The 21,173-nt window shown below is 40.8% G+C and overlaps 4 protein-coding genes and 2 non-coding genes across 7 annotated transcripts; 1 reads left to right on the forward strand and 5 right to left on the reverse strand.

The window, feature by feature from the left end:
- Positions 1 to 505: 505 nt before the first annotated feature.
- LOC124327489 lies at positions 506 to 15,919 on the reverse strand. Of its 2 annotated transcripts, none has more exons than XM_046786426.1 (3): positions 15,847 to 15,919; positions 858 to 1,364; positions 506 to 793 (listed from the first exon to the last, which is right to left on the reverse strand). In XM_046786426.1, the coding sequence occupies exons 1-3, from the start codon at positions 15,850 to 15,852 to the stop codon at positions 653 to 655; spliced, it is 654 nt and encodes a 217-aa protein (XP_046642382.1). In that variant the 5' UTR covers positions 15,853 to 15,919; the 3' UTR covers positions 506 to 652. The 2 variants fall into 2 exon arrangements, with proteins under 2 accessions (XP_046642382.1, XP_046642381.1); XM_046786425.1 differs by lacking the exon at positions 15,847 to 15,919 and adding an exon at positions 1,435 to 1,552.
- Trnat-cgu lies at positions 2,720 to 2,838 on the reverse strand. Its single transcript has 2 exons — positions 2,803 to 2,838; positions 2,720 to 2,764 (listed from the first exon to the last, which is right to left on the reverse strand). It is a non-coding gene; the product is annotated as a tRNA-Thr (tRNA).
- On the forward strand, positions 3,248 to 4,047 carry LOC124327493 (endocuticle structural glycoprotein SgAbd-2-like). Its single transcript, XM_046786431.1, has 3 exons — positions 3,248 to 3,282; positions 3,390 to 3,577; positions 3,680 to 4,047. The coding sequence occupies exons 1-3, from the start codon at positions 3,274 to 3,276 to the stop codon at positions 4,017 to 4,019; spliced, it is 537 nt and encodes a 178-aa protein (XP_046642387.1). The 5' UTR covers positions 3,248 to 3,273; the 3' UTR covers positions 4,020 to 4,047.
- Positions 15,920 to 17,130: 1,211 nt separating the features above from the next.
- Trnat-cgu lies at positions 17,131 to 17,236 on the reverse strand. The gene is made up of 2 exons: positions 17,201 to 17,236; positions 17,131 to 17,166 (listed from the first exon to the last, which is right to left on the reverse strand). It is a non-coding gene; the product is annotated as a tRNA-Thr (tRNA).
- A 1,788-nt stretch (positions 17,237 to 19,024) lies between these two features.
- On the reverse strand, positions 19,025 to 20,290 carry LOC124326915. Its single transcript, XM_046785631.1, has one exon. The coding sequence runs from the start codon at positions 20,288 to 20,290 to the stop codon at positions 19,025 to 19,027; it is 1,266 nt and encodes a 421-aa protein (XP_046641587.1).
- Positions 20,291 to 20,427: 137 nt separating this feature from the next.
- Positions 20,428 to 20,835, reverse strand: LOC124326916. The gene has a single exon (XM_046785632.1). It carries the CDS (start codon positions 20,833 to 20,835, stop codon positions 20,428 to 20,430), a length of 408 nt encoding a protein of 135 aa, XP_046641588.1.
- Positions 20,836 to 21,173: the final 338 nt, after the last annotated feature.

Consider the following 21,173-nt stretch of genomic DNA (forward strand, 5'->3'; position numbering starts at 1 on the left):
ATCTTTTTTGTTAATATGCAATTTTAAAATAGGAAAAAAGGTCAGTGACTGGCAAGAGAGATAAGACGATGAGCTACTGCTAAACACAATATACCCACATCCATTTAATCAAGGATATTGACAGCTGGAACGTATGATAAGCTCAATGAGCTCTTTTACTTGGCACGCTTTAGAGCTTTAGAAAAAGAGGGGATGCTGACAGGAAAACATCGAATCGTGGAAAACATGACAGATTTTAGGAGACGTCAATAACCTCTAGAGAGGTTATAATTGCGAATTTATATAAAACTCGATTTTTAGTAAATACCAGCAACTATTTTTCTAAAACTTCATTCCGCGTGAACCACAATTCTCGCTATAATTTTGTATAAATAATCTTGATTTCTGCTTAACTCGAAATAAAAAAATCGGTGCAATATGAATGACTTTCATTCGTTTGTCATCAAAAACACTCATTGCTGTGTACTTTCCTATACGACAGAGAACCAACGTTTTACACAAGTCCGATAAAAGGCATCGAGATTTTATTGTGTCATTTACATTTATACGTTTGCTACTTACAGCAATCATTCATGTCCATCGTGTCAATTATTATACATTAAAATAGATTTTGGTTGGATTAGAGATTTAAAAATGCACGCGATCACTGCAGTCAAACATTCACATACGCTTCGGTTGGAACCGGAACTGCAGATCCATCGGCAACTGTCTCTTTGTCGTTTTCTGTTGCTAGCGAGTAAGGCGCACCAGCAGCAACAGCATCTCCAGCTCCGGCGTACTGCATCACCCAAGTCTATGCCAAAACGGAAAAGTATGAAAATGTTATGGCTGCTTAAATGGATTTCAGCAAATTTTACCCCATCAGACATCTGCGGGGCAGCGGCGTATTGGTAGAACTGTGGGCCAGCAGCTCCGTATCCAACGGGATAAACGGCATATTGTTGGGGTCCAACACCCTGGTCAGCAACAACAGCAGGGAACTGGACAGGAGCTGCGTAAGCGGCAGCCACGTTAGCTGAAGCGGGGGCGTACATGGCGTATGATGCAACTGGAGGAGGTTGAAGATACATCGAGCTGGAATAGTCGACGGCCATTGGCTGTTGGCGTCCTTCCGTCATCACAGTTCCATCAGAAGATGTCAGTGCGGGAGAGATGGGCAGAAGTCGGTCGGCAACTGCCGAGGTCGTGTCGTCAGACGCGTACATCGGAACGTAGACCTTCTTGGCTACCAGAATGACTTTACGTGAATTTGGTGGTGACATCACTTTTTCTGCTGTGTCAGATTTGCCGGACTTGAGATTGAGGAACCACGCCTCCGAAACGACGACCAACAAGCTCAACAATGACAGGCTCACAATTACAGACTAAGAAATAAGACAATGAAACACAATGAAAAGCTAATAAATTTACAAAATAATTTTAAACGTTTTATACCTTCATTTTCAATATGAGTTGGAAGAGACTAGTTGTGCCGTGGAAGATAAACTGGGATCTGCGTACCAACTGTCACGTCACGTCGGCCTTTTATCTCATCTCATCGAATCCATAAATCACCTCGAGCTATTGGCGCTAATGAACTTTTCAAGGTAACATTCCTGTCTGCTATTGATGGAGGTGGAGACCAATTACTATTATAAAATTTCGATAAACTTTAAAAGATTAAAAAGTGACGCGCCAAGTTGAACAATCGATATAACTGCCCTAGAGGCCATCGTACTATTCCTTCATATCGCGCATTGTTTCATTTTTTAAAAATTCCTTATTGGAATCTTGTGCGAGTTTCCGTGAATATCTATTCGTAAAGCATTGTCAAGAGTAGAATTTTAACTGATTGATTGGACCAGGTGACTATAATATTACTTGCCTCAATTGAGTTAAAAAATAGCGGGCAAGTTGAAAACATATAAGCCTTTGCCGCTGTTGCACCAGACCGCACCAGACAGTAGGCAACTCTATAGTAACGTGCGCATTTAGGTTTTCGCACCATTTTTGTTTCTCTACACGAATGTCATCCAGACAACTATAATGAGATCAAAACGAGTTCAAAATGCGAACCTTCAGCTATCACGGTATAAGTCAGTGATAAGTAGCTCGGATATGGGACCTTGGAAAATTTAGTCGTCATCCAGATTTGCAGGAAATAGCATAGTCAATCGTCTTGTCAGCCAAAAATAATCAAAAGGTAACGCGCTAAGTTTAAATTGAAAATTGAAGTACTATTCTTGTTAGCGAAATTTTAGAAATATTATTTGAAATAAAATACAAAGGTGAAAAACTGAAAATGCTCAGCATGTAAATTGAATGAAAGACTACACAACATTCATTTTTTAGATGGGATTTTACACCGATGTAGGCAATTACCTGAAAATTGTCATTAAGATAATGGAACTTGCTCTATAAGCTGAAGATGACGATGGAAATCTAGCCTAAGTTTTTGCATTACATTCTTCAAGAAAACGTTTCCATTTCTGATTTTGACATTCAGTCTGCACGTACGGAAACAGACCCCATTGAAACGATCTGATTTTTTTTTTTTTTTTTTCGCATGATAATTTTTTCTTAAAGAGCACAAAAATCAGGTAAGTTTAATATTCAGTGTAGATTTGGGTGCCATTCCCCTCAAATCTATTTAAAATGATAAATAAAGAAGAACCTCTCTTGACATATATTAACATTGTTTTAAATTTTATGAATTTTATATTGCAATCTCATTATTAATTGCCTCCTGAGAGGATTGAACTCTCGACCTTTATTATGCTTGGATTGCTGTGATAATTATAACCATAACCATCACAATTTGTTTACGAGACCAACGCTCTACCACTGAGCTAAGAAGGCTCACAATCATCTAATCCTGGACATTTCCTATCCCAAGGATTGTATTAAACCTTGAACGTCACCAACTTTTCAAAGTTAAACCGTTAAACAGTAGACTGCAAATATTATGATTCCCTGGCAGCGAAATCCGATTATTTCTCAGACGAGTGTTTAATACCTGAATTCAATAAGAGAGCACTGGCGGCAAGAGAATGTTTAATTTGTAACATTTTCGTTTTTATTTTCACCTGACACCAAAATAAAATGAAAAAGTGATATTTTCAAGTCTTTGTTCGTGACCCAATTGTCAAAGAAGGAACCACATTCGAACACACCCAGACCCCTCGCAAACGGACCATTTTTTCTCCCTTCACCCGTTCCCATTCGCCCGACTATAAAAGCCCCGACAGGGAAGATGAAAAGTATCAGTTGTTCTACAAATCAATCGAATTCAACATGAAGCTGGTAAGGAGAAGAAACGCACGTCATATAATCAGTCAACAGCCGTCGAATTCATTTGTGCTTATACCTCATACTTGGATCAGTAAACTGAGTGAATTATTATTTTCTAGTTTGTTATCGCCGCTGTTTTGGCCGTCGCTGCCGCTGCCCCTTCCAGCTACAAGCCGGAATACAAATCCCCCGCCTACGCTGCCCCAAGCTACTCTGCCCCGGCCTACGCCAAGGATAACAAATACGCCGGCATCACCGTCACCAGCCAATCTGATGAGCGCAATCTCGACGGCAGCAGCCAGTGGAGGTAATAAAAATCAACCAAATGTTAATTCTACTTTATTTACTAGTTATAACCTTGATGGATTCAATCGGTTAATCATTTCTTGATATTGATTAATTTTTGCAGCTACGCCCAGTCTGACTACATGACCCGCGAGGAATCGCAGGTGCAGAAGAAGATGCAAGGCGTCGCCTACGACTCTTACGGCAAAGCAACTTACGAGGATGTGATGGGTAACACCAACAAGGGATCTTCTTACTGGGTTTCCCCCGAAGGCGAGAAATTCACTTTGACCTGGGTCGCTGATGAGCAGGGATTCAAACCCAAGGGCGACCACTTGCCCGTCGCTCCCGTCCACGTCTACGAACTCCCCGTCGCTCCCGTCCATGAATACGAACTCCCAGTTGCTCCCGCTCTCCCCTACAAACGCACCGGACTCGGTTATTCCGGCACCAGTTATTATTAAATGATTAAATTATATTAGACCAAATAAGAATGATTGAATGATGTCATATTTGATGTTTTGTTTACGATGTTGAGTATGATTGTGTAAATAAATATAAACCATCGAAGATTAAAGCAAGTTTCCCAAGTTCTACTTTCACTTTTACGAACGAGATTATAGAATTCCCCCCCCCCCCGAACTTCACATCCAATTTAAAGAGCTATTATTTAAGGAGAATTGAGAAACACGTCGGGATTACTTTTATACAATTTGGCAATCTCTCTATCTTTTTGTATTTGATTTCATTGAAAGTTTTTTTATTTGTTAGATTTCTTTCGTATATTTTTACGATTCGCTTATTTGACTATAACTGTAGAAACTGAATGGCACTGAAAAAACGCATTCCACCGGCCATTATGCTAAATTTCAGCCTTTCAGGAGACCGAATAACTGAATAATGCCCATTTCTTGTGAATTAAAAAAAAAAATGAGAAAATACCTCGAAAGCATGAACAAGGTGGAGTGTGAAACTCAAAATCAGACTTTTATCAATTAGACTCTCCAGCAAATTACGATAATTTTTCAAAACAGCCCCCCACCCTCAAAAATGCGATAATCACGAAAAATTATTTTTTAAAATCGAGAAGCATGTGTGCGTGTTACTAGATAAATAAATCCTGTATACCCCCAAATAGAATATTAGCCTACAACCTTACGAGAAATCAAAATATATTTTTTTAACGGCGCTCAAGGGCGTTGTTTTACAAAGCTGCGGGGAAATGCTTCCGGGTATGGGTGAATCGGCTATTCACCAATTTATTCATCGCATTTTTTTTATGTATTTAATTAAAATAATTCTTTTTTTCTCAATTACCCTTTAAAATAAACTGATTAAAATTTAAGCGATTTTACAGATTTTTAATTTTTAAGCGAAGCCTACAGAGATATTCGTGGCCATCTCTACATTCCCGTCAGAGGCCGACGATTCATCCAGATTGACACAAAAAAGGTTATGTGTGATCCGATGTGTTACCCACTTTTATTTCCGAACGGTGACGACGGTTGGCATATCAACATGCCTTATACCACCACCAGACGGAGAGAGAGAGATGAAGCGGCAGCAATGGCCAAGATTGTTGAAGAAGATGAAGAGGAGCAGATTGATCCCTTGTGGCCCAACCCCAGAGTGTAAATTCGTGAGGAAATGGCCGCAGCAGATGGCAATTCTGTGATTGAAAATGAGCCAGGTGAAGAACAAGAACCAGAAGCGGACGAGGAGAACGACGATCGACCACCGAACAGAAAAAGAGGCCCACGCTCAAGAGTGACGCAAGCCGAATTCTACAGTTCGCGCATGTCAGTTCGTGGTGATTTCAACAACGTTTTGGCTGGGGGTCCCGTCACTCAGATGTATTTTGTCGATTCTTACGTCAAGACTGAGGGGAGTCGCCTAGATTGGCTCAGACGAAACCAGGCAGAGCTGCATGATGAGCGCTACTGCGGTCTGATGGATTACATCAACAATCGAGCAGAGAGAGCAAATTTGGAAGTTGGCACGATCTACATTCTCCCTTCGTCTTTTATTGGCAGTCCTCGAGCCATGAAACAAAATTACCAAGACGCTATGGCAATATGTGGAAAATTTGGCAAGCCGACTTTTTTGTGACGTTTACCTGCAATCCCAAGTGGAGGGAAATTGTTGCTAATATCCCAAACTATTTGACGGCTTCCGATCGTCCCGATATGGTCGCAAGAGTATTCCACTTGAAGAAGAAAGAGTTGGTCGACGACATCGGAAAAAAGCAAGTATTGGGTTTCGCCGCTGCCAGAATCGAAGTCATCGAATTTCAGAAACGCGGACTGCCTCATTGCCACATGCTGGTGTGGGTCGACAGCCGCGACGCTCCTTCGACATCAGAGGATATGGATAAGACCATCTGCGCTGAAATTCCCGACAAGATACTCTGTCCAAGACTTTACGACTCTGTTATGGCTCACATGATATACGGTCCGTGTGGAGCCATCAACAAAAACTCTCCCTGCATGGATAAAGAGGGCTGCTGTTAAAAGTTCCCCAAAGACTTCAACGAAGAGACTATGATCAATGACAACGGCTATCTGACGTATTGAAGAAGAAACACTGGTGTTGTACATCGTTTGAAAAGGGGGCACACTGACTATGAAGTGGACAACCGATGGGTTGTTCCTTATAACCCTTGGTTGCTACTGAAATATGATTGTCACATCAACATCGAGTATTGCGCCAATATGACCACTGTCAAGTACATCTTCAAGTATGTGTACAAAGGTCACGACTGGAGCAACATTGAATCGAAAACTGGAACGCATCAGCAGGTTGGAGAAGAAAACGAGCAAGTTTTTGTTTGGGACGAAATTTCCACCTTTACGGACACCCGTTACGTCAGCGCGCCAGAAGCCGCTTATAGAATCTTCAAGTTTCCTCTCAGCGATCGTTCTCATACCATCACCCGCCTAGGCCTCTTGAACAGTCCGTCTTTTTCCAACCGGGCAACGAGGAACAAGCAGTCATCAATGCCGCGACCAAGGAAACGACGTTAACTGCTTGGCTCATCTTGAATCGGGATAATGAAGAAGCGAGACAGTATTTTTACCGAGAAATTGTCCATCATTTCTGTTTCGTGAGGTCGGGTGGACGTAATTATTGGAAACCTCGAAGAAGAAATATTAAAATCATAGGCCGCTTATATACCGTGGGCGTCCGTCAAGTTGAGCGATACTGCCTTCGCTTGCTTCTCATCAACGTCAGAGGATCAACCAGCTTTGAAGATCTCCGCACGGTCAACGGTGTCCTTCTACCGACGTTTAAATCAGCCGCTTCTGCTTTGAATTTGCTGGAGGACGACAGCGTTTGGGAGAAGACCTTGGACGGTGCCGCCGCCTTTGAAATGCCGGAGCGATTGAGACAGCTCTTTGTCGATGTCTGCCTCTTTTGCAATCCCACCGACGCTCTTCATCTCTTTGATCGGTCTCTGCCCCACCTCATGGAATATTTCATTCGAACTGGTCACGATGCGGAAGTCGCCAAAAACTTGACTTTGAAATGGATTCAAGACAAGTTGATTCTCCACAATAGAACAATGGAAGAACTCTCTTTGCCTGTTCCTGACTTTCAGCTTATTCGCCAGATTATTGAAGCTCAACTCGAAGAGAATACTGCAATTACCAGGATAGAAAAAAACGATTGGGTGAACTGATGGTTACTCAATTGAACGAAGGTCAACGAGCCGCCTACGATCAAATCATGGCTGCCGTCATCGACAACAACAACTCAGTTCCCCATCAGTATTTTTTGGATGGTCCAGGAGGTACTGGCAAGACCTTTTTGTACAACACTTTGATCACCGTACTGCAAGGCCAAGGGAAGACAGTCATCGCCGTCGCTTCTACCGGCATCGCTTCTACGTTGTTGATTGACGGCTCAACGTACCATTCCCAATTCAAGATCTACCCTCCAATTACCGAAGTTACCAGATCGAAAATTGTAGATGGAAGCATTCTCGCTAATTTGATTTTAAGTGCCGTTCTCATCATTTCCGACGAAGCCACAATGAAGACAAATCACGCTCTCGACGCTTTTAATTTCCTCTTTCAAAAATAGGAAAAGAAAAATTTTCCTCATGGTGGAAAAGTCCTTCTTCTTGGTGGTGACTTTCGTCAATGTTTTCCAGTCGTTCGACATGGAAACAGGGTGAAGGTGGTGGAAGCTTCAATTCGAAATAACGCAACGTGGCCTCTGTTTCGTCATCTTCGTCTAACCCAGAATATGCGTACCGTGGCCGGCAATCAAGACTACGCTGACTGGCTTATTCAGCTCGGAATCGGTACTCTGCAAACGATTCCAAGACTTAACAATCCCGATCTCATCGAAATTCCTGCCGAGTTTCTGGACTTTGGACGGAATTTGATTGAGTACGTTTTTGGTGTTCCTGCCCTGCTTTTGGATCCCGAGGTATCTCAGCAGATTTGCAGTCGAGCTATTCTCTGTCCAAAGAACGATGACTGCTTACGGATCAACAATCAGATCATCAAAGACATGCCTGGAATATTGCATCAGTACAAAAGCATCGACACGATTGACTCGGGCGATCCTGAAGAAATTGCCAATTATCAAACCGAGATTCTCAACACCTTTAACGTGTCCGGAATTCCCACTCATGTGCTCAAGTTGAAAGTGGGAGCCATCATCATTCTGCTCAAGAACATTGATTCGCGTAAGGGTCTCTGCAATGGCACCCGTCTCATCAATAGGGCCCTCAGAGAAAATCTGATCGTTGCAGACATCGCTGCCGGCAAGAACAAGGGTCACACGGTTTACATCCCGCGAATGACGCTGTCGCCCACCGATTCCGATCTTCCTGTCATCCTCAAGAGGCTCCAGTTTCCTGTGCTTTTGGCATTTGCCATAACCATCACCAAGTCACAGGGCCATACTTTTGATCGTGTCGGCATTTTCCTCCCGGAGCCTGTCTTTTCTCACGGTCAGCTGTATGTGGCTTTTTCACGTGCAACATCGAAAGAAGGTTCATAAATATTTTCTATAGATTTTTGTTTACTTATTTTACTTTATAGTATGTTTTACATTTTTGTTTTTGTTTTTTTTTATCGGGGAAAAAACCCACTGTTTAGACCAACGAAAGTAGAGAGAAACAGTGTATTACCTGAAGATGTATTCGACAGACGTTGATAGCACAACGTTAGGCGGGGACGAGCTAGTCCAGACTGACCCTACGCTCTTACTACCGTCGTCTGCTTCACACACTCTGTGAAGTCAATACACCCACAGGTGTCAAAGTCGAAACAGCTGAATCTGCAAAGCAAGGACGGCTTTTGAGAAATCACATGACAGCCACTGAAGAGGAAAAAGAAAAAGTATTCACCGTCAATATTGTTTACAAAGAAGTCCTTTTGTAAACACATCATCATCACACAGTTAAACGACTTAATCCTTTATACCATTCGTCCGTAGTCAACCCCTGAAAACCTTCTTGAATCCCTTTTTCCTTTCTATTCCTTTCTTTCCCAGCTTTTCAAACCCAAGAGGAACTAAATTCCGCCTCGGCCTACGGGCCAAAAAATGGAGCACGGGCATGGCCATGGGGTAGTACCCATGTGCGCTCAACCGTGAATTAATAATATTAAAGTGTATTAATAAATACCAAAAATAATAAAAAAAAAAAAAAATTTCAAAATTTTCGCCAATGAAAAATATTTTACCTGTGTTTCACGAGTAATTTTCATCAGCAAATGGTGTACTGGGTAGCGTACTTGCTTATGGAAAGTAATGGTAAATGTTCAAGCCTGGCTGAGAGCTGTTATTTTTTTATATATTATTCGGATTTCAAAGCTGATAGATTTCAAAGTATCGCACTTATAATGATGATGCCAAGTATTATTTCGCCGTTTATGAACGCTATAGCCACTACACATTTTTTTTTATTTATCTGTTAATTAAACATCGATTGATTGAAACGACCATTTGAACAATAATTCACCCGCTTTGCTCATGCCGGGCGATTAATACAATCTTAGAATAAACCTTAAATATTGTCCGATAAACAGCCCAACAGATTTGATCACATCGAGCGATGAATGACATCACTGAAAAAAGATTACGCGTTGATGGTTCAAACCCACAGTCGGCTAATATCTTTCTGATGTAAAGAATAGCACGAGTAGCAACCGAATGATGTTTAGCAATCGGTAGCGATTTTAAAAAATGTCTTCAAATCCAAGGACTTTAATTTTGCTCCAGCTGGGCGATATCCATGACAATATGTAAGTATGCGCTATGCACCTGGTCACGTCGCGACTTTATTAACAACACCGCTGTAGTGGTTAGAGGGTAGGTAACTCTAAGGTTGGTGGTTCAAACCCACTCTCGGCAAGCAACTGTGTAATAATGCAAATATTCTTAATATCGAATAATTCAAAAACTGATGCAAATAAATCGATTTTGCTCATGATGTGTTGTTACCATGACAATGTGTAAGTATGCGCTAGCCTCTTGATCACGTTGGGACTTGATTTTCACTACCGCTGTTGGCATTGTATTGGTAATTCAAACGTTGGTGGTTCAAGCCCATGCACTCTCTGCAATTGTCGGGACTGTTGACATTTATGAGCACCGCTGTTGGTATAGTGGTTATAGCATTGTATTAGTAAATTAAAGGTTGGTGGTTCAAATCCACTCTACATCTAGAAAATATAGCAAATAGTCTCTCAATTGAGTAATTCTTATACTGATGCCGATTAATAGATTTTGCTCACGCTGGGCGATAACCATGACAATGTGTGAGTATGCGCTGTCAACCTGGTGACGTCGGGTTAATGAGCACCGCTGTTGGTGTAGTGGTTGTAACATTTGATTGATAATATAAGGGATGATGGTTCAAACCCACTCTCGGAGAACAACTGCGTAATCATGCAAATGTTCTCAATATCGAATAATTTAAAAACCGATGCAATTAAATCGATTTTGCTCATGATGTGTAATAACCATGACAATGTGTAAGTAAGCGCTAACGGTATGATCACATTGGGACTTGAATTTCACCACCGTTGTTGGTGTAGTGGTTATTGCATTGTATTGGTAATTCAAAGGTTGATGGTTCAAACCCACTTTCTGTAAATAACTGTATAATGAAGCAAATAGTCTCACGATTGAATATGTTTAATACTGATGTCAATTAATCGATTTTGCTCACGCTGGGCGATAACCATGATAGTGTGTGAGGTGTGCGCTGTCCACTTGGTGACGTCGGGACTTTTAACGATGATGAGCACCGCTGTTAGTGTAAAGATTATAGCATTGGTTTGGTTATCCCTGAGGTATATTTATATACGAAGGTCCTTAACAATATAGGGTGTGGGGTATAGGGGGTAGGGTAGTAGTAGCTAGTAGTGAAATTCAGAGGGTTTAATGTCAATTTAGTTATCCTTTATACGTTTCTTCCCTGAATGACCAATCGTCACCAAATTTTATACAAAATTCTGTCAAAATTTGATACATGGCGTAACGGGGTTTTTATTTGTTTTTATTACTGTTTTAGAAATTTAATTTGCGTATTTGTTACTTTTCTAGGATCTTCTCTAGCAAGACAAGTTTTCTGCTATGGGAGTGGAGAGTATTTATTATTTGATTTTGTTTTTATGTTCGATTTCGATTTCGTCTTTATTCTTCTTTTTACTTTGTATTTTCCCTCCACTCTTATTTTTTTAACCCTTTTTGTTTTATTATTACCTCTTTTTGTTTACTATTTTTTATCTTGATTTTAATAAATTTGGTTGTCCAAGTAAAATTTCTATGCCTCCTTTTTTTTAACAGTTAGTCATCAACCAAGAAGTTGAGGAACATTTTAAAAATGTTAGATTGTACTCATTTTGAAGCTCTGGGTCATCTCTCCCTTCTTCTCTTGTCCTCTCCTCGGTCATCAAGATCTTCTTGCAGTCGTGAAGAGTTACCACCGATCTTCCACTTCCATTTACCTCCGAAAGCTTATTAAGAGGAATTTTTCAAAATTTACGAATTTAGTTTCCTTTCCGACTTGATCTAGATTCGAACCCCGAATCATGCGAACGGCAGCCCGGGTTGATAACCATTAGACCATCACTATTGTATTTCAGGAAAGGAAAAAAAATGTGTATAATGGTAGATCGCTATCTATTAGCCAAGACTCATGTAATGGAACATGTGACCGCATGATATAAACAAGATTCCTTCGGTAATGTCCTTCGGGAATTTTTTTAAACGTTAAAGAGACAGAAAATCAATATTAAATAGTAGAAAGTAAATAGTAAACATACTATTATGTTTGGAAAATCCTGTTTCCCTTTATTCTCTTAAATGATTTGATTCTTATTACTTATTGACTAATAATCTGTCAATATTATGAGTGGTGCGACTTAGGTGTGGCGGAGGCTTCGCCCCGCCACCCCACGTCGCACTTCATGTTTAGATTAAGTTAAAGTAACACTTATTACTATAGTAACAATACAATAATATCATGCGGTCACATGTTGCATTACATGAATCTTGGCTAATAGATAGCGAGCTACCATCATACCCATTTTTTCCCTTCCAATAATATAACAATGATGGTCTAATGGTCATCAACCCAGGCTGCTATTCGCATGGTTGGCGGTTCGAATCTCGATCAAGTCGGAAAGGAAAACTAAGTTTGTAATTTTGAAAAATTCCTCTTACTAAGCTTTCGGAGGTAAATGGAAGTGGAAGATCGGTGGTAACTCTTCACGACCGCAAGAAGATGTTGATGACCGAGGAGAGGACAGAGGAAGAAGGGAGAGATGACCCAGAGCTTCAAAATGAATATAATATAACATTTTTCAAATGTTCCTCAACTTCTTGGTTGATGACCAACTGTTAAAAAAGGAGGCATAGAAATTTTACTGACAACCAAATTTATTAAAATCAAGATAAAAAATAGTAAACAAAAAGAGGTAATAATAAAACAAAAAAGGTTAAAAAAATAAGAGTGGGAAAATACAAAGTAAAAAGAAGAATAAAGACGAAATCGAAATCAAACATAAAAACCAAATCAAATAATTAATACTCTCCACTCCCATAGCAGAAAACTTGTCTTGCTAGGGAAGATCCAAACTTTTTTTTTCTTTTTTTTTACACTGCTGAGCATGCACTGACAGTTGGAAGGTTACGCAAAAAAAGCGAATTCACTGCCTAGGATTCGGCAACCAGCTAGGTAACAAGTACGCAAATTAGATTTTTAAAACAGTAATGAAAACAAATGAAAACCCCACTACGCAATGTATCAAATTTTGACAGAATTATGTACAAAATTTGGTGACGATTGGTCATTCAGGGAAGAAACGTATAAAGGATTACCGAATGGACATTAAACCCTCTGAATTTCACTACTAGCTACTACTACCCTACCCCCTATACCCCACACCCTATATTGTTAAGGACCTTCGTATATAAATATACCTCAGGGATAATTGTATTGTTACTATAGTAATAAGTGTTACTTTAACTTAATTTAAACATGAAGTGCGACGTGGGGTGGCGGGGCGAAGCCTCCGTCACACCTAAGTCGCACCACTCATAATATTGACAGATTATTAGTCAATTAGTTAAAAAGAATCAATAAATTTCAGAGAATAAAGGGAAACAGACTTTTCCAAAAATAGTATGTATTAATTTATCATTTAACCTTGATTTTCTGTCTCTTTAACGTTTAAAAAAATTCCCGAAGGGCATTACCGAAGGAATCTTGTTCCAAGGACGGTGGTTCAAACCCACTCTCGGAAAACAACTGTCTAAAGAATCAATTATTTTCTATAACGATGAATTTAATCACCGATGATAATAAGTCGATATTGCTCACGCTGGGCGATAACCATGACTATGTGTGAGTATGCGTTGTCCACTTGGTGACGTCGGGACTGTTGACGTTTATGAGCACAGCTGTTGGTGTAGTGGTTATATCATTGGATTGGTAATATAAAGATTAGTGATTCAAACCCACTCTGGGCAATTAACTGTCCAATGAATAAATTAGATGAATGAATTCTAACACCACTGTAAATAAAACGCTTTTGCTCTCGCTTGGTGATAAATATTACAAAGTTAAGTATGAGCTATCTACTTGGTCACGTCGGAAATTCATAATAAACACTGCTGTTGGTGTAGTGGTTATAGATTTTATTTAGTTAGTAAAAGGTTGGTGGTTCTAACCCACTTTCAGTACAATAACAATCGAATGAAGGAAATAGTTCCCGAAACGTTGAATTCTTACACTGAAGTAAATAAATCGATTTTGTTCTTGCTTGGCAATGATACATACGATGTAGAAGTATGCACTATCCATATGGCACCGTTAAGACTTGCAACCACACACCGCCGATGGTGTAGTGGTTATAGCATTGTATTGATAATTCAAAGCATGGTGGTTTAAACCAACTCTTGACAAACAATTGTCTAATAAAGCAAATGGTATTAATTTCCCTTAATGCTAACTCCGATGTAAATGAAACGCTTTTGCTCACTCTGAGTGATTACTATGACAATTTGTAAGTATGCGCTATCCACGCATCGTCACGTCGGAAAATGATGATAAATATCACTGTTGATGAAGTGGTTATGGCATTGGGTTGTTAAAGTAAAGGTTCAAACCCACTTCCAGGCTAACAACAATGGAATGAAGCAAATCTGCAAATAGTTCCAGATACGATGATTCCTTACATTGATGCAAATAAATCGATTTTTTTCTTACTGGATGATGATACTGACAATGTAGAAGTATGCACTACCCTTTAGGTCCCGTCAAGCCTTTCTTGTAATCACCGCTGTTGGTGTGGTGGTTATAGCGTTGGCTTGTCAAGTTAAAGATTGGTGGTTCAATCCCACATTCAGTGAATCAATAATCGCATGAAGTGTAAAATTCACGAAACAATGAATTCTTTCACTGTATTAAATAAGGTTGTTGTGAATGGTTGGTTGTTGTGAATGAGGATTGTCAATTCAAAGGATGGTGGTTCAAAGCCACTCTCGGCAAACAACTGTCTAATGAAGCAAATAATCTGAATATCGATATAGTCAAACTCCGATATAAACAAGATTCCTTCGGGAATGTCCTTCGGGAATTTTTTTTAACGTTAAAGAGACAGAAAATCAAGGTAAAATAGTAGAAAGTAAATAGTATACATACTATTATGTTTGGAAAATTCTGTTTCCCTTTGTTCTCTTAAATGATTTGATTCTTATCCCTGAGGTATATTTATATACGAAGGTCCTTAACAATATAGGGTGTGGGGTATAGGGGGTAGGGTAGTAGTAGCTAGTAGTGAAATTCAGAGGGTTTAATGTCCATTTAGTTATCCTTTATACGTTTCTTCCCTGAATGACCAATCGTCACCAAATTTTGTACATAATTCTGTCAAAATTTGATACATGTCCTAACGGGGTTTCATTTAATTTCATTACTGTTTAAAAAATTTAATTTGCGTACTTGTTACCTAGCTGGTTGCCGAATCCTAGGCAGTGAATTCGCTTTTTTTGCGTAACCTTCCAACTGTCAGTGCATGCTCAGCAGTGTAAACAAAAAGAAAAAAAAAGTTTGGATCTTCCCTAGCAAGACAAGTTTTCTGCTATGGGAGTGGAGAGTATTAATTATTTGATTTGGTTTTTATGTTCGATTTCGATTTCGTCTTTATTCTTCTTTTTACTTTGTATTTTCCTCCTGGCGGATGACAGCCGAAGCATACGAGTTCTCTGCACCTCGAGCTTAATGTTGCCGGCCACTAGACTATATGATAGGGCCTACAGTATGTCTCCCGGTCTAAAGCGAAGGCCAGGAAAGCGTAGCTTCGTCTGTCATCCACTAGGAACGCGAGGGAGAGTGATAAAAAATGGCGACTAGGCTGGGTGGGAAACTTGTCAAAATTACACTTTACTAGATTGGGTATAACTCGGCCAATCTAATCAAGAATGTAAATTCCTTTTGGATTCGTATTGAGGGATGGACGAGGAAACTTTTAGAAGAATTAGTTTTTTTCTTACGGTCAGCATTTACCCAAAAAGCGATGCCAAAGACCCACCAAAATTGTTAAAATTTGAAAAAAATAAAACTTTAACATTAAATATCTCCCGAACGGCAGGGAATATTTAAATTCTGCAAAAACAGCTGAATCCGGAGTAAAAAACTGGATATGCCTGAATTATTTCAGATTTCTAGGTCCCATAGCGGATTTGGAAAAAAGGGGGGTCCATGGATTTGGTGCGCTTGAGTGGTGGATTGCTTGTTAAAAAATAATTTTAAACGTTTTATACCTTCATTTTCAATATGAGTTGGGAGAGACAAGTTGTGCCGTGGAAGATAAACTGGGATCTGCGTACCAACTGTCACGTCACGTCGGCCTTTTATCTCATCTCATCGAATCCATAAATCACCTCGAGCTATTGGCGCTAATGAACTTTTCAAGGTAACATTCCTGTCTGCTATTGATGGAGGTGGAGACCAATTACTATTATAAAATTTCGATAAACTTTAAAAGATTAAAAAGTGACGCGCCAAGTTGAACAATCGATATAACTGTCCTAGAGGCCATCGTACTATTCCTTCATATCGCGCATTGTTTCATTTTTTTAAAATTCCTTATTGGAATCTTGTGCGAGTTTCCGTGAATATCTATTCGTAAAGCATTGTCAAGAGTAGAATTTTAACTGATTGATTGGACCAGGTGACTATAATATTACTTGCCTCAATTGAGTTAAAAAATAGCGGGCAAGTTGAAAACATATAAGCCTTTGCCGCTGTTGCACCAGACCGCACCAGACAGTAGGCAACTCTATAGTAACGTGCGCATTTAGGTTTTCGCACCATTTTTGTTTCTCTACACGAATGTCATCCAGACAACTATAATGAGATCAAAACGAGTTCAAAATGCGAACCTTCAGCTATCACGGTATAAGTCAGTGATAAGTAGCTCGGATATGGGACCTTGGAAAATTTAGTCGTCATCCAGATTTGCAGGAAATAGCATAGTCAATCGTCTTGTCAGCCAAAAATAATCAAAAGGTAACGCGCTAAGTTTAAATTGAAAATTGAAGTACTATTCTTGTTAGCGAAATTTTAGAAATATTATTTGAAATAAAATACAAAGGTGAAAAACTGAAAATGCTCAGCATGTAAATTGAATGAAAGACTACACAACATTCATTTTTTAGATGGGATTTTACACCGATGTAGGCAATTACCTGAAAATTGTCATTAAGATAATGGAACTTGCTCTATAAGCTGAAGATGACGATGGAAATCTAGCCTAAGTTTTTGCATTACATTCTTCAAGAAAACGTTTCCATTTCTGATTTTGACATTCAGTCTGCACGTACGGAAACAGACCCCATTGAAACGATCTGATTTTTTTTTTTTTTTTTCGCATGATAATTTTTTCTTAAAGAGCACAAAAATCAGGTAAGTTTAATATTCAGTGTAGATTTGGGTGCCATTCCCCTCAAATCTATTTAAAATGATAAATAAAGAAGAACCTCTCTTGACATATATTAACATTGTTTTAAATTTTATGAATTTTATATTGCAATCTCATTATTAATTGCCTCCTGAGAGGATTGAACTCACGATCTTTGGTTGGCCATATATTGACTTTTTTCTAGTCATTTGATGTACGAGACCAACGCTCTACCACTGAGCTAAGAAGACAGTGGATGCCAAAAATAGTGTGTTAAAATTATTTTTATCTGCTTATTATTATATGCTGCCCAAGAACGATTGCTTTGCCAGTGCACTGGCAAAGCAATTGTTCTTAATTAGCGATAAAATCAGATTATTTTCAAAATATAGGGCCCACAATTGGGCCATTCCATGGTATTTCAATTTTTTTTTGTCGCGGTACCTCACCGACTTTGATTAAAAAATACTGTGTGTTGTAAGTAATGGTTACATAACACTGTGAAATTTTCAAATTTTTTGGATCAGTGTGTTTCAGCGAGAGAGTGAGACGGTCGAAGAGGGAGGCGTAGGCCTATCGATTGCTTCTCAGATAATCACGGGTTTATTCGTCAATAAATTGGACAGAGCACAAATTGCCTAAATTAAGACAGAATTAGCAAACACAGACTACAATTGAAATAAAACCTAGCTCTCACCTAGCATCCACAATTAGGAGCCAGTCAATAAGGCAATCGTAGACACAAATGACACGAAATCAAATCTAGGGCCTAATCCAGCCTAATCTCAGAGAATCAGATAAGAAATAGGGAGTCACAAGATGAGAATTCCCATCAATAAAGCACAGTAAGAAACGAGTTATCAGTGGCTATACACGCCATGAAAATGAACAATGGCGACTTTCTGTTTCGGCCAAGACACTTAATTGAGACATCAGCTGTTTTCTACTGCACGACAAGTGGCCCACCTGGCGGCTTACTTAAATTAATCGATACTTCAGAATAAAAATAAGATGGGGACATGAATTAAAATATACATTTAAATTAAGCCTTCTTTTTCTCTGGAACATTCTCCCCCGAGGCCGACGGAAGGACGGCCGAGTAAGGTTCCAGTAGAACTAGACGATGGATTGGTCTCAAATATTCTCCGCAGTCCGTTCTCACTTTTACGACTCGAACAAAGCCGTCGGAACCGGGATAAACTTCGATGATTCGGCCCGTCTTCCACTGATTTGGCAGCAAATTGTTGTCCGATAGCATGATCGAATCTCCAACTTCAAAATTTCTTTCTTCCGTGACCCACTTCCTTCTTGGAACCAGCGTCGGGAGGAAAATCTTGGTCCACAGGTCCCAAAATAAATTGGCCATCTTCTTCACGTAACGAATATGGTCGCGGGGCAGAGCGCGACGGATGTCTCCGGCCGGAAGATCCGACGTTGGTGGCAGATTCAAGAAATCCTTTGGTGTGATCGGTCTGAAGTCTTCTGGGTCGTTGCTGGCCAGCGTCAGAGGTCTCCCGTTCAGCATGCCCGCCACTTCCTTCAGTAGCGTTCTGAGCATTTCGTCCGTCGGGTAGCGCAATCCGGCTTTTTCCGTATCCAGCGCCCGGTAGAGCGCCCTCTTTGTTGATTTGACCATTGATTCGTGTGATCCGCCGAAATGCGGAGCACTAGGTGGCTGGAATTTCCAGATGATTGAGCGCTCTCGCGCAAACTCCTTCAACTTTTCGTCCTTTTGCAACTCACGAAATGCTGTGGCCAGCTCCTTCTCAGCTCCCACAAAGTTTGTCCCGTTATCACAGAAGATTTCAGTTGGCTTCGTGAATTCTCCGATGAAACGCCGTAGACCGTAGAGAAAATCTGGTGTTGACATTGACTGCACCATTTCTACATAAACATTGCGGGTGACGAGACAGGTGATTAACAGGCCATACCGTTTGATTACTCGGTTCCTGTAAGCTGACGTTTCGATCGGTCCGAAATAATCCAGAGCTATGTGCGTGAATGGTGCCGTGTAAGAATCGAGACGAGCAGATGGCAAATCACCCATCTTTTGCGTGGCGAGTTTGGCACGCGATTTCACACAGACGGCACAGTTGAAGCGGATCTTCTTTGCCAGCTCTCGTCCTTGCAGGATCCAAAAATGCGTGATGCGACTCTTGATGCACTGCTGTCACTATCTTTTCTGCAAGTGGGTGCTTTCCGGGCAGAATTGGAGGGTGTAGAATCTCATATGGTAGCTTTGCGCGGTGGATCCGTCCACCCAGTCGGAGCATTCCATTTTTGTCTAAGAAAGGAGTTAATTGAATGAGGCTTGACTTCTTTGAGATTTGCTTGCCCTTTGACAATAAACTGATTTCTTCACGGAATCCTTCCTTTTGGCACTTTAAAATAATCTCCTTGGCATCTCCTTCCACCTTCAGGAATGTTGAGATGTTCTTCGAATCGATGATCACCTTTGTCCAATCTTGAAGAGGGGGCTCAGAAATTGCGTGGTGGATGTGGGAAGTTCTTTTCTCTGCTGCTACTGCCACCCAAGGCAAATCCTTCGGCCATTGCTCCATTGGTAAGGCGATGAAAGATGGTCCTTCCAGCCATCTCGGTGGGATCGGCTCTCCGTCTGTCAATAGGGACCGCGTCGCAGCATCTGCTATGTTCATTTTCCCGGGAATGAAGCGCCACTCGTTAGCGTTGGTGAGAGATTGAATCTCTCCGATTCTGTGGCTGACGAACGGCATGTAATGTGAAGCGACGGCTCGTATCCAGTTCCTGGTAGTACTGGAATCAGTGAAGAAAATCCTGTTGAGTCCAGAGATTTGTAGCGCGTCTGCAACGTATGTGGCCAGTCGAGCGCCTAGCACTGCTGCGTTCAGCTCCAATTTTGGAATCGACTGTGTCTGCCGAGGGGCCAATTTGGTTTTGGCCATCACCAATCTGCATATTGATGTGCCATCCTGGTAGACACTGCGTAAATATACGGCTGCTGCATAGGCCTCTTCAGATGCATCTCCAAAGGTTAGAAGATCGCTCTGGATGATTTTTCTTTTGTCCGGCTGCAAATTTCGTGGCATTGAAAGGTCATTGAGTCTCTCCAGCGTCTTGAACCAGGTTTGCCACCACTCCTTGTCGTCACCGCTGATGGCTTCGTTCCAGTTTAGTCCTCTGGTACCTAGCTCACGCAATTTAATTTTTGCTTTTATCAGCGCTGGTGCTGCTCGTCCTAGGGGGTCGTAGATACTCGCCACCTTGCTCAGCAATCCAGCGCGCGTCCATTTAAGATCTTCGACTCCAGTCACTCGGTACGTCATCTCGTCTGTCGTTGGCTCGTAGAAGGCTCCCAGTAGCTTTTCGACGTCATCCGACGCTAAATCATGATGTGCTGCTGCTACTGCCTGCTCTGGTTGCAACGCTTTGATGAATTCCGGGGAGTTTGAGATCCAATTTGTTAGATAAAATCTCCTTCTGCTAGTCCATCGCGGATGAGTTTCGCCTTCATAATTGCTTGTTCTTCATTGTCGACTGCTTTCAATAGGTCATCCATGTACATATTCTTCTCTACTGCTTCCATACATTCTTCTCTCCCTCTAGTGGCATCTGAAGCGGCTCTGTGGATGGTTTTCAGGGCGAGAAATGGGGCACAGTTAGATCCAAATGGCAAGCGATCCATTTGGTACGTAATGATGACGTCAGAATCTTTCTCTTGCCAGAGAAAACGATGAAAGCGGGCATCTTGTGGTCGAAGTCGAATCCTGCTGTACATGGCGGTCACGTCTGCTGCAAAGGCAATCTCCCCCAGCTGGAATCGAATGAGGACCTTGGCTAAGTCGTTCTGCAATTTTCGACCCTGTCGCATTCCGTCGTTGAGGCATTTCTTCTTCCATTTGGCAGCGGCATCGAAGACGACTCGAAGCTTCTTCTTCTTCTTACCATACACTTTTTTGTAGACACCGTGATGCGGCAAGTAGTACTGGTTGTTCGAGTATAAATCTTCCTCTTTTACTCGCGATGCATAGCCTTCGTCGACGTATTTCTTGATCGCGGCTCTGTAATCAGCCTCGAAATCTGGATCTCTCTTGAATCGTTCCTTCAGGTCTTGCCAACGATGCTCCGCCAGCGTCCTGTTATTTTCAAATGTCGGCTCTCCTTCGAGCCACGTGAGTGGGGTTTCTGTTGAAGTTAGAGAATTAACAA

Source organism: Daphnia pulicaria, chromosome 2 (genome assembly GCF_021234035.1).
Source record: "Daphnia pulicaria isolate SC F1-1A chromosome 2, SC_F0-13Bv2, whole genome shotgun sequence".
In the NCBI taxonomy this organism is placed as follows: domain Eukaryota; kingdom Metazoa; phylum Arthropoda; class Branchiopoda; order Diplostraca; family Daphniidae; genus Daphnia; species Daphnia pulicaria.

Excerpts from the sequence above, each read along its gene's own strand:
- LOC124327493 (XM_046786431.1), top strand. Across the intron at positions 3,578-3,679 it reads GACGGCAGCAGCCAGTGGAG|CTACGCCCAGTCTGACTACA; the intron begins GTAATAAAAATC and ends TAATTTTTGCAG.
- LOC124327489 (XM_046786426.1), bottom strand. Across the intron at positions 794-857 it reads CCCCGCAGATGTCTGATGGG|ACTTGGGTGATGCAGTACGC; the intron begins GTAAAATTTGCT and ends GTTTTGGCATAG.
- LOC124326915 (XM_046785631.1), bottom strand. The coding sequence starts at position 20,290 with ATGACGTACCGAGTGACTGGAGTCGAAGATCTTAAATGGACGCGCGCT.
- LOC124326916 (XM_046785632.1), bottom strand. The coding sequence starts at position 20,835 with ATGCGACAGGGTCGAAAATTGCAGAACGACTTAGCCAAGGTCCTCATT.